Raw genomic sequence first — 17,090 nt, 5'->3', positions numbered from 1 at the left:
AATCTGAGGTTATAAGAGTTTTAATACTCAATCTAAATAAGTTTCTAACTGCTCTGGTTCACAGGCTTGATAGAAACCTGCGTTTATTATCAAAAACGAATGAGAACAGTGAGCTGCCTGATCTGAGGGAAACTCAGACTCAGTGTTGTGATGGATCTTAGCGTGTGCTCCAGTAGAAATCAGTTTTTCAGCAGATTGAAAACCTGCTTTATCTGGCGCAGAACCTAATACAGAATCTCAAGCATTGCCCCCCCCATCCACTCTTATGAGTTGAGCAGAACCTTTTAAAGACAATATTGTTAAAAAGACATTATTTCCTCTGCTCTTCTGCTCTGCTCATAACTGACAGTGAGCAACCTGTTCAAACCATGCTAGCAACCTGTGTTGCCAGGTTGGGTAAAATCCCCCGGGTCAGTATGCTGTTGACAGGGTTACCGAACAATGTGAAAAATCTAATTCAGTGCTTTTTAGTACTTTCTAAGACCTCTGCAGTAGAGGTGGGCGTTATGGCAAATATGTAATGGCATATAATATTATGGTATTTATTTTTTCTGAAATCTTGGAAAGTTGGAGCAAGCAATGTAGTGTCAGCTTCAAAAATCACTATCAGTATTTTACACACTATGCAACAATAAATCCATAATTAGGGTCTCTTTTATTAAAATATGCAGTTATTTAGTGTTTTTAAGCATTGATGATATCCATGAGGGGCAGCACGGTGGCGTGGTGGGTAGCGCTGTCGCCTCACAGCGAGGAGGGCCTGGGTTCGATTCCCCGGCCGGGTGACCGGGGTCTTCTCTGTGTGGAGTTTGCATGTTCTCCCCGTGTCTGCGTGGGTTTCCTCCGGGTTCTCCGGTTTCCTCCCACAGTCCAAAGACATGCAGTCAGGCCAATTGGACATGCTAAATTGCCCCTAGGTGTGAGTGACTGTCTGTGTCTGTGTGTCTGCCCTGTGATGGACTGGCGACCTGTCCAGGGTGTATCGTGCCTTTCGCCCGAAGACTGCTGGGATAGGCTCCAGCACCCCCCCGTGACCCTGACGGAGAAGCGGCTTGGAAAATGGATGGGTGGATGGATGGATGATATCCATGATGCTATACTCAGGAAAGCAAATATTATATGACATATTATGATGTAATTTATCATGATAACAATAAATATATTGTCATATTGACTCCAATATTGTACATGTTAATGTCTTTCAGTGAAAGTTTTTGACCACTGGACTTTGGGGAACTCTGGTTTCATATGATTATGACTGTTTATTGCTTTCAATACCCTTAAGCATTGCAAATTTGATTTGTTTTGGTTTCATTAAAAACATAAATAATAACAAAAACAATATTTTTCATAATAATAATGTACTTTTTTCAGTGGAGTGGGCAGTGGGGTTCACCAAGGGCAGGAAAGTATGTTGTTTAAGTATCCTGAGACTTATTAACTTCAGCTTTAGTTATAAAATTGAGCCAGATTACAAAAATAGGATGGTTATATTTTGTAATATTTTGCAACTGTTCACAAGGCTGTAGGCTGATGGCTGATCAAAATTATATATATATATATATATATATATATATATATATATATATATATATATATATTATTATTTTTTTTTTTTTTAGTAAAAAGTTAAATTTTACAGTTAAATTTTATGCAGCATTTAGTCTTAAAGCAAGTAACTGGGCTAAGTTGAAATTGAGTGTGTTTTATGTTTGTCAACATACTAGAAGTTCAACTAACTCAGCATTTCAAAGTAACTTGGTTACTTTACGTTTAAATGCTGCATATTCCTTTACATTGTAAGTACAAATCCTCTACAGAGAACATTTTAATGCACAATCATTGAGCTAAACATGTGGCACATTTTATGTTGCATTTTTTCCCAACTATATAGAAATTGTGCAGTAAAATGAGCAAAAAAATGTAGAAAAAGTGTTGACAATAAAAGTGATGGAGTGTTTGTTCGTGTACTGTATGTGTTTCTTACACTGAACTACATTAATATTTTTCAAATCATTTATTAAGTAAACATACCCAGGCTGACATTTGAGGCTGATATTTGCTGAATAAGGCATGAGGCACTGGGTAGTGAGCAATGGGGACCAGTGGAGCAAACGGACAGACTAAGAAGAGGGAGAGAGTGTAAAATATGCAATGGGCAACGTGAGGAAGACGATGACGAAGATCGACAGAGCAGAGAGAGAACAGAGGGTGGAAGTCGCCACGGTGACAGTATAACTTCACACTCCACTCCGCTTGATGTGTCGCATCCCGTTTCATCTGCTGTCTCTTTCTCTCTGACCAGCCGTCCTCTTAGGCCCCGTCACAGTGACTCCTGAAGCAGAAAATCTGCAGCTTCCATTTGTTTCCTGGCTTTGCTATGAGTTAAAGGCCCTGAACACCAAATTAAAAAGCGTTCAAGCATCTTGTGGTCATTTCTGGAAACAATTAAAAACTAAAAATATTATAATTTCTTTATTAGCATAGAAGAAGTACCCATACCCAAGCCTGTTTTGAGGAGAAGTAGTCTTCTTCGAGACCTGCGGTAGTTTTGTTCAGTTGAACATTGTCAAGTGATTTTGTACTTTGGAACATATACGTTCCCCAGATCCTCCAAAACCTGTTTCAGAGTTGACAAGATGTCTCATGCTGTGGATGTTCCTACTGCTGACAGAGCTTCCTCAGTGCACTCTTCAGCACTCACCAGCTCAGGCTTGAGGCTTGGATATCATTTCTGTTGCGCACCGGCATGACAGACGTATACCCACAGCTGGCGCGCTCCATTGTGCTGCTGAAGCTGAAACACGGCTGTGGCACGCTGTCACAACCAATAGGCAACATCGAACAAAAGCAGATGCCCCACCTATTTTAATATTTGATTTGTGAGTTAATTGACTAATAATTGATTAATTGGTTTAAATGTGGCTTGTAAATATGAAGAGCTGCAACAATTAAATGCGTGGGAGTGCTTGGACAAACTGAGGCGTTGTTTACCAAGAGCTAAGCCTAAAATACCACTAATGAAAGACACATGTGGCGCTCTGTTTTAGCAATAGCTGAAATGGAGTGATACATTAATACCTAGATTAATGTTATACCTCTTTAGGCTGCAGCATCTTTTAACTAGTGTAACATTTTAACATGCTAGTTAACTAGTTGATCTGTGTGGGAACAGCCTTCCAGGATGATTTTGTTTACAGAATTAGTTGCACTTTAAGCTAATAAACCTATAGTAAGTTTGCTAATGCAGCACTGTTACAGGGCAAGCTGCTGGATGTTCAGTAGTTTTTGATGTAGCCTGCCAGACACTTCTAATTAACAGAAACAGATATGGTTTTGAATGGTCCAGTGATTAATGTTGATAACATATATATATATATATATATATATATATATATATATATATATATATATATATATATATATATATATATATACACTAACATGATGAGCTTTAGTGATGTTTGTAAGGGTAATATTAGCTCATTCTGACTGTGTCCTCAGGGAGTAGTTCAGTTTCTTAGAACACCAGCATGAAGGGGAAGCTACCGTTTACTGACTGTTCTGCTGCTTCAGAATCAGCACCAACATGTTTTCTTTTCCAGAGGTCGAAGTTAATGTTGTGGAAAGTTAAGTCAGACTTGCTTATGCCGTATATAACTACTTCACCCTTCATTTTAAGTAAATGCTCCCAGACTTTTTATTTTTTCGCAACTGTCAGCCATAATTGTTCTTTTTCTTTTGCTATCTGTTCACATACGTATGACGCTAAAAGTGATTTGCTGCACTCTTCGGGTTAAGTTAGTTACTCACTCTGGGTTGGATGTCACATGAAAAATGTAAACGGAAAATCGACAATGAAAAAGTTGTGGACATTAATGATGAATAGCTCTTTCAGGGCTCCTAACAAAGTGGCAGATCTACAATCTATGGTTCACAAATAGCAATACAAAAAAGGCTCAATCTAAAAACTCTGGTAGCAAACACAGAACTTTATACCAATGCCACAATTAGATATTACCGTTTATCTGTACTGACCCTTCGCTGTGCCCTGCACCACTTTGCTTGGCTGTTTACTATATGTCAACTTTGGAGTTTGGCAATATTAAATGATTTCCTCTGTGAAATTCATAATGTCGTCTCTAGGCAGTTCAGTAGTCAGAACAATAAAGCTAAAGTAAGCCTACATCCCTATGCTAATTTTGGTCTAAGTCCATTTAGTTTCTTTTCCTTATTTCATTTTTACCTGTTAACATACAAATGATTCTGAATGATAAATTCTTTCTTTTTGTCGTTTATTTTCTGTACATTCTGGTTCAGATTCGCAGACATGGGACAGTATAATTCAGTCTTAAGATTTTGCTCTGTCATCAGATATTGCAACAATTCTGTTGATGCTGTGACCAAAAAGGTGGGTAGTTATTGGCATATAATCAGCTATATTTTTGCTGATATTGATAAAACTGCACATCGTTTGATGTATTTTTCAGGCTCCACTAAATGCTTGGGCCCCTAAGATGATATTTAGTCCTTTTAATGTAAAGTATTATCATAGGATGGGTTTCCAAACAGGCTTTTATTTTGTTCCTGTGTTAACGGGAGAAAAATGTGAGCTGTACACATGTTGGCTCACTGCCCCAATGGCCTGTGGCAAATCTAAAGTGGCTCCTTTAGCACTAGATTCATTGCCCAGTAATAAACATTATGACCTTGGCTGAAAAGAGACAAGGGGATTTGTAATTCGTTATGAATCCCTGAGTACCATGCAATGATGAACTGGAATTTTTGAATGTGGTTATCATATGCTCATTATCTGCATGACATTCCTAGTTAGGAACGTGCATATAAATGACGCTCTGTGTCGGGACATAATGTGAAAGTGCTTAAATGGGTCATTGTTCAGAGTTTTGTGTTTCAGTCTCATTGATGGTTTGTCAGCCTCCGGCAGAAACAGTGTCTTTTTAAATCAAGCTTAGATCCCAAGTTATGGTTAAAATGCCATCTGCCTAAAACCTTCATGTTTATTGCTAAAATAAAACTTTTTAATCCGCTTCCTGAAAAATCTCTTTAAAAGATAGTACAACATGACATAATGGCAGAAAGCTGAAAACTCTGGGCGAAAGGCTTCAGAACATTTTGGGGGGGGGTGTTGAGATACCAGCAGGAGGCTGACTAGTATTTGATGTGCAGTGGAAAAGTGTCCTCTTCTGGTTTATTCTTATCTTGATGGGTCATATCAAGAAAACTTTTTTTTCCTGCACATGAAAACTCAACACCACAGTTTTCTAAAATGGGTTATCTTTATTTATAACATAACATTTATATCTTTATCTTTATTTGTAACAAATATAACTACAGTACAAGTGACATGGGCAAATCAGTTTGAAGTATCCTTGCTGACTTAAAGTATCCTTTCTTTCTTAAATCAGTTATATTCCAGTATTCAGGGCATTTCAGTCAAATTATATATTCAAAATTGTAAGTCATTATTAGAAAAATGTAGTGTTTTCTTTATGTTTTGCTTTTTGTCTTTTGGAAGGTGCAGGACTCCTAAAGCTTCCATGCATCAGGTGGATGACACCTAAAATGAGGCTGTAACTAACAACAATTTTCACAATTGATTAGTTGGTCTGTTATGACTTGGATTAATCAATAAGTTGGGAAACAAAAATCTCCAGACACAAGTCTGCCAATAGTGTTTCATTCAGCCAAATGAAAAATACCAAGATAAATCTTCTATTATTTAAAAAAACACAAAACGTTCTGATTCTAGAAAGAACTCTTATCACGGGCACAGCCGCAGACTTTCTGCATTACTCCTGAAAACTCTTTTACTGAAAGGTGCAGAAACGATAAAGGAACATTACACACAAATATTAAATGGTAGTGGGCTGGTTTTTGGTATTTCTCCCCTAAGGACAAGTCAAAAGAAAATTAAATAGCATCAGTGTGGTTGATCATCTGTAATTTGATATTACAGGTCATACAGTACCAGTCCAATAATCAGCCATGTAAGATATGCAAACATATAGCACAGGGGTGCACAACTCCAGTATTGAAGGGCCAGTGTTCAACACAGTTATCTGAGAAGCGTAATAACATGTTAGAGCAGGTAAATCACCCAACTGTGCGGATGTGTGCACCCCTGATATAGCACATACCTTATCACACATTAAATGGCAGTAACCATGTGGGCAATGTCAGCGTTTTCAATTGTATACATTGTCATCAGTCCACATTGCTAGAAAAACCAGCATAGACTAGCATGGCTGGTCACCAGCTAAACCAGCATATGTTGTGTTTTGGATGCTAGTATGCTGGTCAGCAGCAGTGAAAGTTAATGTGCTGGTCACCAGCAAAACCAGCATATTACTGTTGTCGGAAGAAGACCTTGTATATCCATTTTTGATGTTTTAATTTTTTGACATAAACATAAAATACCTATTACCTTTTACATTGTATGTAAATTTCATGAAGAATGGACTAAAAGAATTGACCTAAAATTACTTGTAAAAGTCTGGTTCCATTGAGTTATATTAAAAGTAAAGTAGTTTTTTTCCTCCTCCTGTAAAGTTACCATTTTCTAGATTTTTCTTCCAACCACAACAATATGCTGTGTTTTGGATGTCAGTATGCTGGTCACCAACTAAACCTGCATGAGACCAGTATAGACTTTCTTAGACTAGCTGAGACTAGAATGGAATTTGTGCTATGCTTGTTTTTCCAGTGGGCACATTCATTGGTTTATTAGCACATTCATTGGTTTATCTTGCTAAGTAGCTTTGTTTACGTAGTTGCCAACATTATGTATACCTTCGAAATGATATACTACACTGACGTCTAGAGTTTTTATTTGCCTAAACCCGAAGCACCCAATCCACAATTTTGCTTATCGTGGCAGACTATGACCATGAAATCTAACGGCCTGTGGGAAATGATTGCAATTAGGCAATATAATTGTAACAGGCATAGTTTTAAGAAAAATCTCAATGATCAAAAGCTCTGTTTTCGTGTTTTCCCTGCTAAAATCCCAGGGGCTACAAGCTAATCGGTGTGCATCCGCATACAAGCAACCATGAAAACCACATAGTTTAGCCATGCAGTTTAGACCAACAGATTCCAAACTCAGCTTATCCTGCCAGCCAATGTTGCTTATTCTGTTTGCAAATCTGAAATGGAATTAGCTGAAAAGCAGACAGTGATTCACTGTTTCTTTACTTTTGACTGCTTTTTTTTAAATAAGACATTAGTATCTGACCGTGCTGAGTTTCTGCTGTGGATGCAGTGTTTAGTCTCTCTCATACTCACACCTGACGGTCGTGCTGCCCACTGAGCTCGGTTTTGCATGTCATACAAGAAACAATCTTTTTAGATGATGCTAAAGTGAAGTGTTTTCACAGTGATAGCATGATTTGTTGCCAATCATTATTTATGTATGTTACCAATAATAAATGACATGGTTTGAAATGTACACTGAGAGCCTCGGTTCGGTTACGTCAGCTAGCCTAGTTGCATCATAACTCATTTCTCCATTGCCTTGAAAACAGTGAGTTTGTGAAGAAGTAATTAGCTGAAACTGGATGTGATGAATTCACTAGATGATGTTAGTAGTTTCATTGCAATAAATCCATATGAGCATAGTGCAAAATGAGCTTGAGCTTTTCTAATCCACTTCTTAAGGGGTATAGCATCCCTATGCTGTGTGGCACTTCTTTCCTGGTGTATGGTAGCCCTTTAGATGGCTCCAGTAGTCTTTCTAAGTTTCCTTTATTGGACTGAACAGATTGTAACCCTGTGTATCACATAGCAAAATGTGAGATGCAGGCTTTGCTCACTTGTGGATTATGGAGCATAGGACCAATTCTAAGTCAAGTATTTGAGTGATAAATTAAAGGAAACAACAACAGAAGGTGCTTTAGTTAAGCCATCAGAATAGCTTTGATGGGCCTTGGCAGTGATTCTACAGGTCTCTGGAACAGAACAGAGCACCAATTCCCTCAATTGGTGTATTAATGATGGTAGTGGAGAGCACTTAGTTCAGTCTCCCAGAGGTGTTCAACTGAGTTGAGATCAGTCTATGAGATCTGTTATAGAGATAGTCTATGATTTACATGATGTGCTCATATCATTCATGTCATCCTGGAAGTAGCCGCTCCCATCAGGATAGAAATATATCATTATAGGACTAAGGTGGTCAATCAGAATGACTTTGACTTTGTATTGAATTGCAGTGACCCTTATATATTGTTGTTGTCGGAACAAAATCTTGGAACAAAATCTCCAAAATGGTAACTTTACAGGAAAAGGAAAAAACCTTTTTTACTTTCAATGTCAATGGAACCCGGCTTTTTTCCACATCATTTTGAGCTGTTTCTTTTGTTCCGTTCATCATGAAAGGTACACACAGCATAAAGGACAACACGCATTTTCCAATTATGTCAAAAACTGGAAAATGACAAAAATGGAGATAAGAGGTTTTGTTCCAACAGCAGCGATATAGATAGTTTTGTACCTGCAGTTTATTTTGGCTCTATACTGTCGTGGTTTTGTATGCTGTAAATGAGCTCAGTGTCAGTATCATGAATCATCATGAATAAAACATCAAACCTTATAGAACATTAAAAATTATGTGTAAAATTGAATGTGCCCTTTCTTTAAGACCTCTTGCATGCTGGAGCTGTGCTGGAGCTACACTCCAATGGGTGTTTTTTGAGCAGTCTGCTCCTTCGCTCTCAGTTACAGTGAGAGAAGTGTTGGACAAGGACAGCACTGCCAGCTCGTAACCCACACAGAGAACGGAGAGAACGTTTAGCCATCTTGCAGCGAACAGAAGCCACCACTCTCTATGCCTTAGCTTTAACCTTGAGGGTCCAACAATGTTTCCTCTCCTTATCATCAATCACTCTTCAGAGGAAGTCACAAATGGTGCTGATAGTCGAGATGCACCAGTCATGAATTTTTATGGCCACTTTAGATTGCTTTCCATGCAAATTGGCTGAAAGCCAATGTTTATTGGAGATTTGTAGTATTGCTTTAAACCCAAAGCTCATATTCTGCAATTAAATATTATTATTTTAATATGTACAGCTATTGAAAGGTCTACAAATTTTAGCTGCACTAAGAGCATAACAAAACTGCAGGCCTCCATTTGTCTGTGTTACATGCCCTAAATCTATAAGTGAGCACTCAAATATCAAGAATCCCTAAAAGCTCACAGAATCAGGTTCTCAGCTTGGCGGTAATAGATGTGTTACATTATTTGTAAGTCGCTTTGGATAAAAGCGTCTGCTAAATGTAATGTAATGTAATGTAATGTGTAGAAATGTATACTGGCTATTTCTACATATTCACTATTTCTACATATTCACTGTTTCATTATGCCCCCCCAGGCCATCAGGCTGCTAAAGAGCATGGATGTTTGCAAATAGGGATGGGAATCTCTAGGCCCCTCGTGATTCGATTCGGTTACGATTCAGAGGCTGTGATGCGATTATAAAACACTTATCGATGCGTCTTTTTTAGACACAGGATTTCTTTTTTTCTCACTGTGTGACAACTTGGAATTTTTAAAGCAAATTATTTGTAATAGTCCATAATGAATTTACTTTCAGTATTTATTAATAAATAAAAAAGAAGGAACGTGCCATGTCAACTGGACTTCATTTCACTTCTGCTCTCATTCACTGGTCTTGTTTGAAACACATGAGGCTCTAGCTGCCATTCATCTGTGATAGAATGCCATGAATGCAAATGAAATGAGATCCTGTGGCAGTGGGTGTCCACACTGCAGATTACAGCTATTCTACCCGTTTTCATCAGAAATTCTATAACTTCGGTTTTGGTCTCACTATAGAGGGTTGGGGGGTGGTGCTGTGTCAGTAAAATATCTTTGACATGAGGCGCTGTATCTCAGCTTCAAAGTGTACAACACAGCATGAAAGCCCTGGTTCTCAAAGACTGAGTATGGAAATTTTCCTTTCCAATAAAAGTTGTGATAGAGTTTGTAGTTCACTTCATCCTCTCCGAGATGGGTGGAAGCTTTGATATTGCTTGTTTTATGTTCTTCTGTTTGGCAGCAACTACTTCTGGGTGGAAAATGGGTGGAAAGATGTAATATGGTTTGTCCCGTCAACTCCCTAGAAAGCAAAGTGCTTCCATACACTAGCTCAGGGGTCAGCAACCTGGGGCTCTTTTACTGCCCTATTGCAGCTCCACAGCAGAAGTAGATTTCTATGTAAAAATAAAATAATCCTCCTTTCCAGTAAAATAAAGCTCTGCTGTTCATTCAACACAGTTTTAACAATAAATGATTGTAAATGCTGGAATTAATGCAGCCTTTAACTGCTAGTTCACCCAGCTAGTAGCTAACGAAAAGACAAAGAGAAAGATTTAAGATGAACGTCAATAAATTGGAGATGAATAGATTTATTTGCATTTATAATCTGTCAGATGGTTTCCTGATACATTTAATCTGCAGGGAGAAACTGTTAAACACTAAATAACATGAAACTGAAGTCAGTTTCTTGTTCTCCAGCTTCTTGTTTGAATTTTCCCGTTCCACCTTAAATGGTGCATCAGTTACATTCTGGCACCTCAGGCACTATTTAAGGTGGATTGGGAAAATTCGAATGAGAAGCTGAGAACATGAAACTGACTTCAGCCTCGTAAAAAGTAGAATATTGAGAGACATTTTGCAAGAAACTGTTTACTTTTGTGTAAATGTTTCCAGCTGGTGATGCAAGAAAAGCGGCTACAGCTGATCTAAACTTTAAGGCAGTCAAAGTGAGTCTGCATTTTTGTTTGTATTGTATTTTTAGCCTTTCCTAGACATATTTACAGCCAAGATGATAAAATGGACTCATTTTGATTTTTTGTTGAAAGGACAAAATGACTCTTATTAAGACACAGACTGTCTGGACGAAGCACTTTTGAAATTTTCAAATTTAGAAAATTGATTTTTGACATTTATGAATCGATTCACAATCATCCACGTCCGCATCGCTATACATCTAAGAATCGATTCCCCCATCCCACTCCATGCATGCCTATGCAATTCCCAAGGCCTTCCTTACCTCTGTATAGTGAAACCAAAATGGAATGCCGTTTTCCATTTCTGTGTCCATGAGTGCGTTTACATTCACTTAATAATCCAATAACTATGGCAGTAATCCGATCAATGTGTTTATACGCACTTAAGTAATCAGATAATGTGAAAACTCTGGGTCTACATGAGTCTGGCAGTAATCGGATTTCTGCTTTGCAACCAGCCAGTAAACTGAAGTAAGACACGACGTAAACGTGATGCAAACCTCAAACTTCATGCTGTGACTTTTTTTTTTTAAAACATTGCACCACTTTACCTGAAAATATGAAGACACGTCATCTAGAAGATGAAGAATATTTAAATCCTTCGTTTCATTGAGAATGTAGTTGATTTCAGCGTCGTTCCAGAAGTGTTTTGCTGCATCTCATGGTAACATTGCTTAGCTATTTCCGGTACCATGGTCTGTTCCGCACATGCGCAGACTACAAAATCCAAAAGAAATCGAGGGGTAAGTGAGGGCTTGTTGGTCCTCCTCCCCATCGCTGCCCCCTTCCATGCCCTGCAGCATAACCACCAGGGTCGAATGTCAGGTGTAGTGCTGTGGCCCCATTGCAGAACAAGAGTTGGGGCTCAGGAGGCAGCACTTGGGGGTAAAGCAGTCACAATGCCTCTTGTGGCTCTCGTCTGTGTCTGGAGCTTGGACATTGTCCCCACGACACCTCTTGTGGGTATCTGGGGCTCAGGGACTGTCCTCATGCTGCCTCTCATGGCTGTTGTTGCTGTCTGGGCTCAGGCACCTGCCACGCCACGTTATTAGGTTAGAGTGTTCATGATGGCTGCAGAACATTCAGGACTAGACACAGAAGCTGGGCAAAATCCAAAGATTAGGCCTCAAGCCTATTTTTTCCACATGCTGCAAGTACCACACAGAAAAATACTAGTATAGTGCATTTTCTGGTAGATCTACAGGTGTAAAACAGTTGCCCGGTCACAAATCAGAAAAGTACACTGGGTAAACAAATGAAACAAGCTCTGGGAAATTACCTTTTTATTAAGCGAAGTAATTGATTTGATTATACGTCTGTAGCATTTAGCTGCAAGCGGTGAAGTTTTCCGGTGTAATCCTGCTGTGTGATGTGCCTGCAGAGACTAGAGCGTGTTATTTTCTACCCATTTCTAGAGCCAAAAAAAGAATATTAGCTTTGGTTTTGGCTGTGAGATAAACTCATTATGCTGTGAGAACACAAACATTAACCAAAGACATTTCATTATTAGTTTTAGTCATTCATAGTTTCAGTGCACCATTTTGCAGTGAGGTTTGGGTTATTTTTATTGTGTGACTTTGCTGTTTTTGTGTTAGCAGCTTGCACTGGTGTCAGAGCTCTCCCCAAGTGTATAGGCTACTTAATACATTTATTTTTATGCATTTGGAAAACAGCTTATAATTGAATTATGCTAACGAAAAGTAGTGGAGGGAGAACAGAACCCCAGTCTATTGCCTGGAGGACAGCATTACTCACTACACTACACTGTCACACTAAATAAATACAGAGACCTCTGCTGTTTGTTTAGGTTTTGTATCATTATAATAATTAATTTTATGCATTGTTGTGTCTTGCGATTATCAGCTCAGATTAAGGGGGTCCAGTTCAAAAGATTTGCATAAGGACATATAGATAATTTATTATACCACTGAGCTGGCCTTACACATGCTAGGAGCCACTACAGAGATAGCTTTAAACATTTGAATGGACATTTTCTACATTCATATGTGCATGTTCTATTGAATTTGACAGATTTGTGAATTTGATACTTAATTTTAACATACCTGCCAAATAAATCCTAATATAAATACGGAGGTAGGTGATGGAAAACTGCAGAATTTGATAAGAATTTGATTTTCCTTAGAATCCTTTAGTAGGATTCTTAAATATCATTCCCAATATTGAGTGTTCCTGTGACAACACACTAGAATTCTGTGAAATAAACCTAGTTTTGAGAGCTCTTTAATGGCTGGGAGACTGCAGCAAAGGCAAAACAGGTAAACCTCAAGACTTGACAGCTATTGTCACAGCCCTATTGTGGGCTATGTGAATGCATATAATACACTAGCACATGTCAATTACTTTCTATAAGCCAAAATAGCAACATTACTTGCTGTGTAATGGGCCAGATTAGCAGTTTAAATTTGTAAATGAAAAATCAGCAGCCTGTTTAAAACATGAATCAAATAAAGTGCTATATTTAGCACAGTGATTCATGCATAATTATGCTGCAGCGTTTTGCTATAGGTGTAGCAGCAAGATAACTTGACTGCATGTTTGGAGTGAAAATTTGCATATTTCGATCTTGGCTGATTCTGATTGTGCTTGCCTGGTTGTTCGAGAATAGAGCGTCTTTGTTCTAAATCAACATGGTTGTGAAGAGTGTTCAGTCAGAGAGTGAGGGAGTTTAGCGTGCTGCCAACTTAAATATTACTGATTCATTTACAGGGCACTGTGGGTGTTTTTGATATGTCCTAATCCGCCAGTATGTGAGTGAAAATGAGCATCAGAGATCTAAATTATTGTAGCCCATCTGTACAATTATAGCCCTGCGGAGACCTGAATAGCAGCAGCACATGGTGTGGATGAAAAAAGGATCCAAAATCAATAGAGAGAGAGAGAGAGAGAGAGGGAGAGAGAGAGGGGGAGAGAGAGGGAGCACTAACCTCTTGTCTCCTCTCACTCCAGTGGTTTCTAGGGCAACCTGCAGAATCGGCCAGCTCATTGTGTTTTATGTGTGTGTGCGTTTGTGTGCATGTTCTCAGTGTACGTGTGCAAACCCCTGGTACTGTATACCTGCATGTACTTGTACATGGTATATTCCTTGCTTAATAACAACAGGCCTTTGTTTTCATTTTAAATATATTGCTCACTTTCAATTAAATATAGTTCCCTATGCTCTGGAGCTGTGAAGAGGATAAAACACATTTTCTGGGATTTGAATTTTTATGCGAATTACCACTGCTGTCATTGATTCAGTTGAAGGGTCAGGATAAGGGCTGTGGACACTGCTAGGGTGGAGAGCTCAACAATGGCTGCACCAGAGTCCAGTGCAGGGATACTCTACATTTTTTACTTTTTAAGCTTGTTTATGCTGAGGGTCACTCAAAGTGCAAATTCATCTCATTCTCAAAATATTCTGTTTAATTAGTCATTGAGATGCAAATAGAGTAATTCAGAGTGTTTTGTTGTGAAATTATTCATTGTAAAGAAACCTGCCAACTTCTTTACAGTGGTGGTGGTAGGAACCAGGGGTCACAATGTGTACAATGCAGAAATTGCTATTTTATTCACTATTTAAAAACACCAGTGAACCTGAATGTGTGTTATATTTTTGTTTATATTGTTGGTGATGGTAAAATGCCTTACATATTCCACTTCGCCATGAATGGCTTTATGTATGTATATATATATATATATATATATATATATATATATATATATATATATATTTATTTTTTTTTATTTTTTTTAATGCAGTAACTTTCTCTGAAAAACCGTTTAATTATGCTGAGATTAAAAAATATATATTTAATGATTTGTGTATGCAAGGCAAACATCATTACACAGTAGTGTTTAATGCAGAAACTGTGCAAATGGCCTTTTTAAGTAGATCTTGTGTATCCTGTTTGAATCTGCTAATGCTAACGACAATGCTAATTTCTGCTAACCTCTTAACAGGAATCTCAAAGCAGTGGTTATTATTTGCATTTCATTGTAAGTCTCGAGATTAAACACAGGCATTTGAAGCTTGTAACAGACATTTAAGTAACATTCATTACTTTGGACATTAGTTTGGATGTTGGCTCTTACGGTAAAGATTTGTACTCATGTCTCTGAGTATTACTGAAGCCTGTTAGCTTAGATACATAACTGCAAAACTTAGTGAGGACAGAATATGGCCCAGTTTGCCCACAGTGCCTGTTAACATGAGCAAGAAACATCCAAATCGAATCGGTAACTAAAGCCCTATTCTAGCTGGGTTAGTTTTACCAGAGGAGGCCTGGTAAAGTTATTTGAAAGAGATTTGAGTGGCCGGTTCTGTTGAGAGGAATTCATTACAAAATGAAAAAGCAGTCACCACAGTGGACATGCAATGCACACATGACATGAAGCCACGAGTATGTTGTTTTCCACTGTGCAGTACTTAAACAACAATGTAATAATTGTTTATCTTTTCATTTTGACATGCTTTTCGCATGTTACTGTTTACATGCAATATCACGTGTGCATTGCATTTCGCTGTTTTGGTTGCATTTCTATGATGCTAAAAAGAGGTCAAGCAACATGAAAATACTGTAATAGAGGTTTTGCTTTGGCATGGTCTGCAAGTCACAAATGCAAAACATATATTGTGTGCATTGTATTTCACTGTTTTCACTATTATCACTACATTTCAATGAGGAAATTCTGTTGAAAGTTCTGCCCTGTGAAAAGCAATATAGCTGCACCCTCATTTTAAACTGGGGTGTATTCAGAGTATTCAGAGAGTTGTTTTTAAAATACAAATTCTTATGCATTGTTTTTCAGTGAAGAGGTCAAATGATGTTAAAACAGTGTAAAAGAGGTTTTCATTTTAGCACGTATCCCTCATGTCACCTATGGAAAAGCAATGTTGTGCATGATGTTCCTCATTTTTCTCACTGTAGTGATTGCTTTTCAATTTGGTACAAATTCCTCTCCACAGACTCATACAGGATAATTTCCCTGAATTACCTCAGATAGACTGGACCAAAACATTACAGCCCAGACATTGATTTAGTACTAAAGTTAAGTATAACAGTTAAGTTTAAGAATTAAACAGATACAAATAAAAACAAAAACAAACTTACAGCTAATATCAGACAGCATAGCATTGGGCTAGTAAAGTTTAACTTAAGAAATGCTTCCCAACAGGACAGAAATTGCTCAGGAGACAAACTCACGACTTCTTTACAAACACTGAAGTTCCTACTAGAGCCTGAGTAGACTGATAAACCAGTGTAATGAGTTATTAATCTCAGTGTTAATACACTCCTTTACGGGATGATCAAGCTAATAATATCACTAGTGGACATGTTTGTGAGTGATAAGTTAAGAATCAGTACTTTTCTGGATTCTTGTTGGGGAAGTCAAAATTACAGCTTTTCCCATGTGTCTTATCAGGATGTGATGTAAATGTATTCTGTATATGTTACTTTTTATGTATTGCAATGGTTGCAATACTAAGTACATTTTGGACAATGTATTCAGTGTTCAGCCATCACTACAAGTACACCATACTATTCTACACATACTACACTAATAAATGGGCTTCTATTGATGGTGTAGTGTTTTTGACATACTATTTAGCATGACAGCATAAGGTTTTAGATGCTGCCATATTTACAGCAAGACAGACCCTGAATTTCACATTTTTTAAAGGTAGATACAGTAACAAGTATGCTACATGGAAATGAATATGCAGTTTTTTTTTATTATAAATTATAAAATGAACATTCGGCTTTTCTGTTGTGAATATCAATGCTTGGACTTTTTATTTCAGGTACTCACGACATGGAGGCTCTATCTTATGGCAGCAAAAGTCCCAACCAAGGTTAGTTTTGCACTTTCCCAGTGTTGATGTAGGCTGAGATATTTTATATCACTTTATTACTAGAGAAGTGCAACAGTCATTATGAGTGATAAAAGGGTTTCATTTTAGGTGGAGGCAACCTTTAATTTCCTGGAGATCCGAGCCACGAACACACACCCAGAGATGCAAGTGAGTGGACCAGCATTACCTGTGGCTCTAACCTGCCATCACTGAGTCATAAATGTATCAGCATTAGCTTAAAGTAATGGTTTGGTGAAAATCATATTCATTCTAGTAGTGGGTGGCATACTGGTTGAAGTTCTTCTTCTGGTATGACTTTTGTCATAACCATTATACCGCTTATACAACAGATAACGCCAGGTTAGCGTTAGCCTAATGTTGAGCCAGGGATGTTTCAGGCAGGTTTCAAATGAAAATAAAAATGCAG

General features: G+C 38.0%; 1 protein-coding gene across 3 annotated transcripts in view; it reads left to right on the top strand.

Annotated features, from left to right (window-relative positions):
- Window positions 1-17,090, top strand: part of LOC108427497 (capping protein, Arp2/3 and myosin-I linker protein 3-like) — a 125,773-nt gene that overhangs the window by 21,315 nt on the left and 87,368 nt on the right. For all 3 annotated transcript variants that reach the window (XM_017697689.2, XM_037538226.1, XM_017697690.2), the window contains exons 3-4: window positions 16,613-16,663; window positions 16,772-16,831. In XM_017697689.2, the coding sequence (XP_017553178.2) occupies window positions 16,613-16,663; window positions 16,772-16,831 (111 nt within the window). The remainder of the gene's footprint in view (window positions 1-16,612; window positions 16,664-16,771; window positions 16,832-17,090) is intronic.

The sequence above is a fragment of the Pygocentrus nattereri genome, chromosome 4 (assembly GCF_015220715.1).
Source record: "Pygocentrus nattereri isolate fPygNat1 chromosome 4, fPygNat1.pri, whole genome shotgun sequence".
Taxonomy (NCBI): Eukaryota; Metazoa; Chordata; class Actinopteri; order Characiformes; family Serrasalmidae; genus Pygocentrus; species Pygocentrus nattereri.
The sequence above is the reverse complement of the archived record's forward strand: the minus strand, read 5'-3'. Positions and strand labels throughout refer to the sequence as shown.